At 49.3% G+C, this 9,353-nt stretch overlaps 1 protein-coding gene across 13 annotated transcripts in view; it reads right to left on the bottom strand.

Moving 5' to 3' along the window:
* Positions 1–641: 641 nt before the first annotated feature.
* Positions 642–9,353, bottom strand: part of LOC119965224 (CXXC-type zinc finger protein 5-like) — a 42,580-nt gene continuing 33,868 nt past the window's right edge. For all 13 annotated transcript variants that reach the window (XM_038795686.1, XM_038795683.1, XM_038795678.1 and 10 more), the window contains one exon: positions 642–1,400. In XM_038795686.1, the coding sequence (XP_038651614.1) occupies positions 1,356–1,400 (45 nt within the window). In that variant the 3' untranslated portion in view covers positions 642–1,355. The remainder of the gene's footprint in view (positions 1,401–9,353) is intronic.

The raw sequence follows: 9,353 nt of genomic DNA, 5'->3' as shown, positions 1-9,353 counted from the left end.
TTTATGCATGTGATTTTATTATATACTTTTGGGTGGAGAGGAATGATAATACATAGAGGTTCAGTGCTCAATTTGGTGAGATGCGAATAGCTGGCTACTATTATTACAGCCAGGGTGTGCATCATTTGTTTCAAAGTACTGCAGTTCTTTCTCATTTCCACAAAACTTATAGAAACATAAATACCCATTCTCTGCTTCATTAATAAATCAACAAATTTCAATTTATCTGGCAAGAAAAGTATTTGATTGCTGAAAAAAAATTCCTTCTCAAGTATGGAACCTTGATTCCTTGGTCACCTTCAAAGCATTTCCATAATATCCTGTGTCCCTAAAATGACATGCTTTTGTGATTCAACAGCTGTGAGGTTTCAAAGATTTCACAAACATGGGATTCTAGTGATCCATCATGCCTAGATATAACTGGGGCACTGATTTTCTTTTGCAGGTAATTAAAACAACTGTATTAAGTGTATCTTTATACCAGCAGCAACATAACGTTTGCTAGATTATGATGAAAAGCTAATCTCCCAAATTGGCATTTCCAGGAATCAGTTTGCCCATGACAAGAGATGCCAAGTTCCACATGCAAGGTTATGAGCTGCACATTGAAATTTGACAGACAGAAAAAAAACAAACACTAATTTTTTTACACAAAACAGCCAAAAACAGCCAAATCAATACAAAATGCACCATGCAATAGGTGTGAAGCTGGTGATTTTACATAAAAACCAGTGGCTTAATGACCACCACAGAAGTGATGTTACTTCAGCAATTTACAAAAATGATGTTTATAAACAAAATTATGAAAATTATATCCTAGTGTCTACTTAAGTGTCCAAGACTACAATGTCAAGAGGTGCCATGATACAACGATCAACCCAATGACAGCTGGGGAAATATGCAATAAAATATAGAATAAAGGTAGATTGGAAAAGGCATGTGATTTAACCATTGTGCTATGTCTAGAACAGTGTGTTCAGTCAACTAGTCTTAAAAGATATCTGTAAAATTAACTTCCTAAACACTCCTAGCACTTTCCAATATACGCAACAGACATTAACATCAAACAAATAAAATCTGATTGTCCATACTGTGCCCATTTTGTCTTGGTACTGCATTTTACAGATTTGTTGTAATAGCACTGACACATTGTACAATGACTAAAGATATTCATTCTTACAACATAAAATTCACCTCCATAAAAATTGGAATGAAAGTTGCAGAAAGAGAGTTTTGGTTCTAAGAAAACACAGGGTGCGTCCATTTACTTCAGCCGACAATGTTTGCCTGAGACAATACAAGCAAGCAGACACATTGCACTTAATGACACAACTCTGGGAATTGCGTGCTCACATCTATTGGAACCATCGAAATGCTGCTCCTGAAGGAAGAATCACCTTCTGAAAACAGAAAAAAAAGAAAACGATAATAATGGCTTAATACAAGAAATAAACAGTAATAACTGCCGACTCACAATATTCTTAGTGCTGCAAAGTGAAATCCTGCCATGTTCAATAGCTTAAGGACAAGTGGTTTTAAGAAAACTGGTCTGTGACGAAGCTACTTCTGAGTAACCACCCAGATTTCACATTAAAAAAATTAGTACATTGGATACTCTTACTCCAGAAGGAGCAGCAAAGAATAATCATTTACATTTTCAGTAGCTAATCCGCCATTGCCAAATAGATGGATTTCTTCCTTTGCATCACACTTTCACTTATTTTCCAAAGTTTGACCTCCACCACAATAAAAACAGATGCTAATTCTGCCCATTTTCCTTTCTGAGTTGTTGCTTAAAGTGCCTACTTGTTCATCAGTTGCACAATGATCAATTTCTATCTGGCCACTGCTAATGTCCCCCAGTGGGGACAGATCATGCATCAGCCCTTCCACCAACTTATACTTTATTGATAAGCATTCCTTCTTTCAAAACTCCCAAGGACTGGAGTGGGAGAAATAGGGCTAGATCTTCCATTCTGGAGACTCAGTGCTCCCACCACTCCTGGTGTATAATCACTCCTGGGCTAGATTCTCTATCGGCGGGATGCTCCGTTTTGCCGGCAGCCCAGGGTTTTCCCAACGGCGTGGGGCTGTCCGATAATGGGAAACCCCATTGACTAGCCGGCGTAACGGAGCATCCCACCGGTGGGGATAACAGAAATGTGGCAGGGAACGGCCGAGAATCCAGCCCCTGGTCTCCGCTGGATGGTGCCCAGGGGCGATACCCTCACCTTCTTCATGCAAATTTATTTCCTCACAAATCTTCACAATCAGCAGCTGTGTCTTATATCAGGGAGAGGTGCGTGTTTGATTGAAGAAGAGAAATCTACACCTTGTCAAAGTGGTGATTTTTCATGTAAGAGCTTAGTTTGTGGAGCAATCACACAGTTAACTCGCTGCCACCATCGCACCTTCCTGCTCCCGCACACTTGAATCCAGTAACCATTCTCCACCCGCCCCCTCCCCATACACACACACACACACTTCAATCCAAAATCACTGATAAGCAGACAAGAATCCAGGCTAATATTCCTGCCCATATTCTAGGGGTGCCAAGCTAACCACAGCAAAATGGCTAAATGAGCACAGTTCCACACAGAGCAACTATAACAGCTTCTTTAAAAATCAGGCGTGTAATAATAATAATAATAATCTATATTAGTGTCACAAATAGGCTTACATTAACACGACAATGAAGTTACTGTGAAAAGCCCCCCTAGTTGCCACATTCCGGCACCTGTTAGGTTACGCTGAGGGAGAATTCAGAATGTCCAATTCACCTAACAGCACGTCTTTCAGGACTTTTGGAAGGAAACCGGAGCACCCGGAGGAAACCCACGCAGACACGGGGAGAACCCATGAAGACTCCGCACAGTGACCCAAGCCGGGAATCGAACCCGGGTCCCTAGCACTGTGAAACAACAGTGCTAACCGCTGTGCTATCTATATAGGATATATATATATATGTATGCATGTTGTTTCATCTGTAGTTGGTTTCACCAATAATAATCCTCGTTGTTTGTAGTCTGCATGTTCAAGAAGTGATTTACCTATCTACGTCAGTCCTGAAAAATTGATATAAATTGTCTAACTATCAAACATGCTTCCAACCCAAATTAATGTTGTTCAATCTTAAATTCACCCAGGAACATAGAACAAATGTTTGACAGATCTTTATTTAAATATAAAAGAAGAAAAACAGTGAGTAACCCACTTCTCTTCTTCTACCGAGGTGTTCCCCGCATTTGAGGAGTGGCTATGGAACAACAAAATTGTACTTACCCAAGAGAAAACCTGTCATGGTGATCCCTCCATGGGGTGGGGGGGGGGGGGGGGGCACACATGTAAAGACATTTATCTTCTGCGGTGGGCACTAAATTCCAAAGCTAAATTGGTCCCAATCAGGAACTTTTGTTCAAATAGACCATTAAAAGCATGCTGAATAACTAGTGTTGCAGATTGCTGAGTGATACTAATATCACTTTGGTCAAGGACACAGCTAGGATTTTGGCAGGATAGCCTTCCATTGCCTCAATTGTGAATTTGTTCTTTAGACAACAGCAGAGTAATGAATATCAATAGTCATCTATAAACTGCGTGCTGAAATAGATTGGCCTATTTCTCCCTCTTTGTTGACGATGAATTGACTCCGAGATCGGAGTCCAGATTATCGATAAGCAGAAGAATAGAACTAACTCTAATATCAGGCTGTACTCGAGTTTTGTTTGGAACATTATACCCATTTTCTGTCATGCTGTGTCCTCAAACTACTGAATAAGCCTCAATTTAAAGCTGAAGAGTTAGTGATCTATATCCAGTGTGTTATAAAAATAATCTCTAATTAATTAATTCAGGCTTCAGCATCCCTCACTGTAAATGGAATCAGCTGATCCTGCTGGAGCCTGCATGGAAAACGTTCTCCATCTATAAAAAAGAGCCAGAATCACTATTTTCACCTCTAGCTCCTGGAACAGTCTATTGTGAAGTTACTATTAAACATTGCAAAGTTAGCCACAAAGGAAAGCTCTGTGGCTTGATTCTTCGTTCATGAAACTACGTGTTGACGCTGGGGCAGGATTCGTGGAGTTCCACGACAGCTAAACTGGCGCCGCACCTGGACCGATTCAGCTACTGTTAAGGAGCTAGCATTGGGACCACGTGGAACACAATCGATTCCAATGAGAAACTGTGTGGGATTCGCCGGTTTCACGATTGACACTCAGAAGGCTGACAAGCTGCAGCTGCAGATACACACTTCGCAGCCCACATAGACCATCCCAGCAAAAAGATGGCAGCCAGACGTGCGGCCCCATGATTCACCGACGCCGAGCTGGATACCCTCCTGGATGTCGTGGAGGAGAGGCGAGTCACCCTTGCAGTCGGCCCGGGAAGGGGGCTGCCAGCCGCCGCCATTCGCTGTCCCTGCAGGTGGCAGAGATGGTCAGAGTCACCAGCAACACCATCTGGACTGGCCTGCAGTGCCGTCAGCAACTGCACAACGTCCTCAGGGTAGCCAGGGTGAGTAGGCACCACTGTGGCCCTGGTACCTACCCCCCTCACACACCCATAGCCTCAACCCTCCCCCATCGCACCAGGACAGCCGAACCCCAACCGTGCAGCACTTGCCGGCACCATACCAGTCGCCATGGCTGAGTGCCCTGGCTGCTGAAGCCACCAGCTGCCCAACCCCTGGGCTGCATGTGTCAGACTGTCTAACGCCGCCCCCTGAAGGAGAAGGCCGCTCATAACTGCAGGGAGTGGGGGAAACCTGGAGGGGGACCACCAGACCTGCGGCCACTCATCGCGGCAGAGTACGGGCCCAGGACGTGGTCAATGGTCCCGAGGAAAGGGCGGTTGCCTGGGTGCAGATCGGCCTCGGATAAGGAACTGAGACCTGCTGTGTTTCGGTTCCCCGTGCTTTAGCACCCCCTCCAACACCACCCTCACCGCCCCACACCACCCTCACCTCCACCACCTTCCCGGTCCCACGACCCCCCCGGTCCGCGATCTAATCATGCATCTTGACTTGTGTTTTGCAGGACCCGGCGGTGGGGGAGCCGACCGTTCTGGTGTTCCCCAGCCACAGCCACAGCCCGAATCCCGGGAGACAAGTAGCGAAGACAACACTGACACGAGTTGACTTGTATGTCCGAAACCCAGGCCACCCCGGAGCTCGAGTCTGAGGACGATACGGATCACAGCTCTCTCCAACACCCTCCACCATCCAAAATCGCTCACCTCGGTTGGCACTTTAGCAAAGAGGCTCATGGGACACTATCTGGTGCGTACCACACAAAAAGATGGAAGTAGGAACACCCGAGGAGGCGGATAGTCGGAGGGCAGGCCGTCCCCAGTGACCAGCTGCCATCCAGATGGGTTTCGGGCTTCAGGAACGGACAGTCCCATCGATTGTGGAGTCGCAGAAACAGGGACAAGTTGAAGGGGATGTCGGCAAACATCCAGCACCTGCAGGTGGAGGAGTCCAACTGAGTGCAAGAGCAGGAGGTGGAGCCAGCCATGCGTGCCACCCAGGCTAACACCTCACAGGTGGCGTCCACGCTGGAGGCCTTGGGAGTGAGGGTCACAGCTATGCATCAGCATGCCCAAGGCCTGGGGCATTCTGTGCAGATGGTGGCCGTGGCTCGGGGCAGAGCTACCCTCTTAAAAGGCAGCCATGTGCCAGAGCTACTTCGACAATGCAGCGGCGCTCCTGAGCCTGGTCCAGTCACAGCGGGCCATGGCTGAGTGCGTTGGCAGTATTACCCAGGCACTGACCGACATGGCACAGACACAGAGAGAGGTGGCCCAGTGCCAGAGGGAGCTGGCGCAGTCACTGGTTGATGTGGCATAGATCCGGAAGGTGGTGGCACAGTCACAGCGTGATGTGACGCAGTCCTAGACGGAGGTTTTCCAGTCCTTGTGCTCCATGAGTACGAGTATGCAGACCCTGGCCAAGACAAGGACGGGCCTCCAGGACTTGCCGTGGCAGGAAAGCCTCAAGGGATAGCTCCGCTTGCACGTCCCTCCCTTGGAATAGCCAGGTGCCATCCGGGATAGGGGGGTGGGTGACGGTATCCGTGCCCCTGGCCAGTTCCTCCCCCATAGTCGGTGAATCTCGGGGCGATCGGACCGTCCCGTATGCATTGGCCCCATATCGTGTCCATCCTCCTCCTCCCCCGCATCCTCCTCATTGGAGGAGGCATCCGTTCATCCTCCTCCTCTAGCACATCATCCCTCTGCTGCGTGATGTTGTGGAGGACGCAGCAGGCCGCCACGATAGGGTCAATCCTCCCAGTGTCATATTGGAGAGCTCCTCCAGAGTGACCCAGGCACTCGAACTGCATCTTCAGGATGCCAAAGCACCACTCGATCATGTCCTGGTCGCAGCATGGGCATCGTTGTAGCTGATCTTCTTGTCGATCTGTAGCCATCAGATAGGTCATCAGTCATGACAGCAACGGATAACCACTGTCGCCCAGGAGCCAACCCCCCAGCCGGGGCTTCGCCTCAAAGAGACCGGGAATCGTTGACTGTACCAGGATGAAGGCGTCGTGCATACTGCCCGGGTATAGGGCGCAGACGTGCCTGATGCACATCTAATGGTCACATACCAGCTGCACGTTCAAGTGGAACCCCTTTCGGATTGTGTACATCGATCTGTAATCTGCAGGTGCTCGTAGGGCACCAGTAATCCTGTCAATCATCCCCTGGACCCGAGGCATGTTGGCGATGGTGGCAAACCCTGTTGCTCGGGCACCCATGTGGGCTCGGTCCACATTGAAATGGGATGTATTGTGTAATATGGGCGCAGATGCACCTGTGCACCGAGCTCTGTGAGATCCCGCACAGGTCCCCACTCGATGCCTGGAGGGAGCCCGTGGCATAAAGATTCAGGGCGACCATAACCTTGAGATGGCCACCGGGAGCAGGTGTCCTCTCCCATTCCCTCCCGGTGCCAGGTGAACCATGATCTGGCAAATACGTCGCACTGTCCCCCTGCTCAGCCGGAGTCTTCGACAGCATGTCCAGTCTGACAGGTCCTCGAATGTTCGACACAGCCGGTTCATGCAAGGCCTCATGCTGTGCCCCCTTTGCACCACCTGCTCCTTGGCCAGTTGGGTAGCCGGAACTCCATCCTCAGCGGCTGCCTCCTCCTGTTGTGGTGCTGCATGTTAGCTGCTGCTCGCTCTACTGCTGCAGCTTCCTCCTCCTCAAGAAGCTGCTGCTCGTATGACCACAGGGCATCCCACAGGACTGCGGCGACTAGGAGGAAGGCTGATATTGCTGGTTGAATTCCAAAATCCATTGTCTGCAAGGGGTGAAATACCGACATGTTAGCAGGTGCGTACCCCCGTGCCCAAGCAGGTCCAATAGGCTACATGGTGGCCCCGGTTGGCACTGCGGACTCTGCCCCAACATGTCCCCCACCCCACCCCCCATCTTCTGCGCACCCCTGACCCCACTGGTGCCCAGCACCGTGGGAGCCTCTGGCCCTGGCGCTCGACCCTGTTGCCAGGGGTAAAGTCAGCTGCAGCTGTCCTTGGCAGCAGTATGCTCCGCGACCTCCATCTGGCACCCCCTATAGGCAGTACTGTGGGCATTGTCCTTGGGTGGGTCACATGATACCCTGCCGGTGGGTTCCGGCTGGTCGGGGTTGTTGGCTGGAGGGTGGGGGCAGTGTGGTGAGGGCATCAATACGGCCGGTGTCACTCTGCAGAACCAGGGGCCAAGGTGGGTGGTCAGTGGGACGTGCAGGAAGGCTGCCTTGCAGGCCATGGCAATGACGGTCCATGCCTGGACAATGCCCCAGTGCCACGAGGATCACCCCGGCCCCATGGCCCTTCCCCCATCACCTCCCCACTGAGCCAGCACGGCCTGTGTAAAACCTGGCAGCCCACACTCACGCCTCTCCATGTTCTACCTCCCCTCTCTCCCTCATCAGACACGGTGCCAGTTGCATGATTTTTTAAAAGCACAAGTGAACCTCGCTGTCAGAATTTTCCCCGGTGGAGGCGGAGAATCGCGGAGTCCCCGGAAAATACCAGGTCAGGCCGGCTAACGGTATGCCAATGGCGTTTACTGTAGGTGCGGAGTAGAACGCATTGACACCGCTGTCATGGCACCGGAAAATTGTGATTTGGCGTTAAACCAGCGTCCGATTTCAGCTTCAAAACCAATTCTCTGCTCAATCGCATTTCCTGTTTCCAGTGTAAGCAACGGAGAATCCCAACCCTTATGTATTTGATATCTATGTTTGCTGCCTGTACTTCTAAAGTTTTCCTTATAATTGCAATGTAAAAGATAGTAAAGATGTAATAAACAATGCGATAAGGCTTTTGAGGCACGGATTGTCCCATACCATTGAAAAGGTTCCTCCCTGTGACAGTGGGCTGGATTCTTCACCGTCCGCAGCCGAGTTCTCGATGCGGCGGAGAATCCAGTATCCGGCAAAAAACGGGATTGGGGCCGTTCTGATACTCCGGTTCGCCCCTGGTGGTGATATCAAAATTTGTGCCCTGCACTAGCTGGTGGACTGGGCATGTGATTCTCCGGTCCTCTAGGCCGGGATTCACATGGGCGAGAATTGGTGCAGATATTCACCAGCATGGTCCTGACAGGGTGGGCCAAAGGGATAACTGTTAAAGGGAGTCCCCCCCCAAAGTCCATCGGAGGACCAGCCTCACCACAAAAAATGTAAATCCTGCCCACCCCATCCCCACCAGAAATACCCCCCATTACAGCTACCCCCACCAGAAACGCCCCCATAAGAGACCCCACCAGAAATCCCCCCATAAGGGAGATCCCTGCCTGGAAGCCTCCGATAAGATAGACTATCTATGATTGGCAGCTGTTGGACCAGTGAAAGCCAGTAAATTGCTCTCACTTCATATTTTTCTCTGCAGAAAGCACTCAATGGTCTCGCAATCCCAATCTTGCAATCCCAACAGAGTTTAGATTTCCTGTCTCTTACCCAAGGGTGTTGGGAGTTAACTGTAGTACACTCACGGACATCAGCTGAAGCTGACTCAGCACAGAATAAGGATTGTTCCCAGCTTCTTTGTGGTATTCTTTTACAGCCCTTCCTGCAGGTGGGATTTTCTGTCCTACCAAAGTCAATAGATATTTGAAAGGCTCATCACAGATTCTGGCCACCCCCCTGCCACAATGGGGCAATAAATATTCTGTCCTTTGTATCGTGTACCATCTGAGCCATTAGCAACAACAAAAGTACTAAAGTAAAGAAAATATGAAATGAGACTTGTCACGGCCAAAATACTCCCTCATTTAAAAAAAAATTTAGAGTAGTCAATTATTTTTATTTTCCAATTAAGGGGCAATATAGCATGGCCAAT

Source organism: Scyliorhinus canicula, chromosome 4 (assembly GCF_902713615.1).
Source record: "Scyliorhinus canicula chromosome 4, sScyCan1.1, whole genome shotgun sequence".
NCBI classification, from domain to species: Eukaryota; Metazoa; Chordata; class Chondrichthyes; order Carcharhiniformes; family Scyliorhinidae; genus Scyliorhinus; species Scyliorhinus canicula.
The sequence above is the reverse complement of the archived record's forward strand: the minus strand, read 5'-3'. Positions and strand labels throughout refer to the sequence as shown.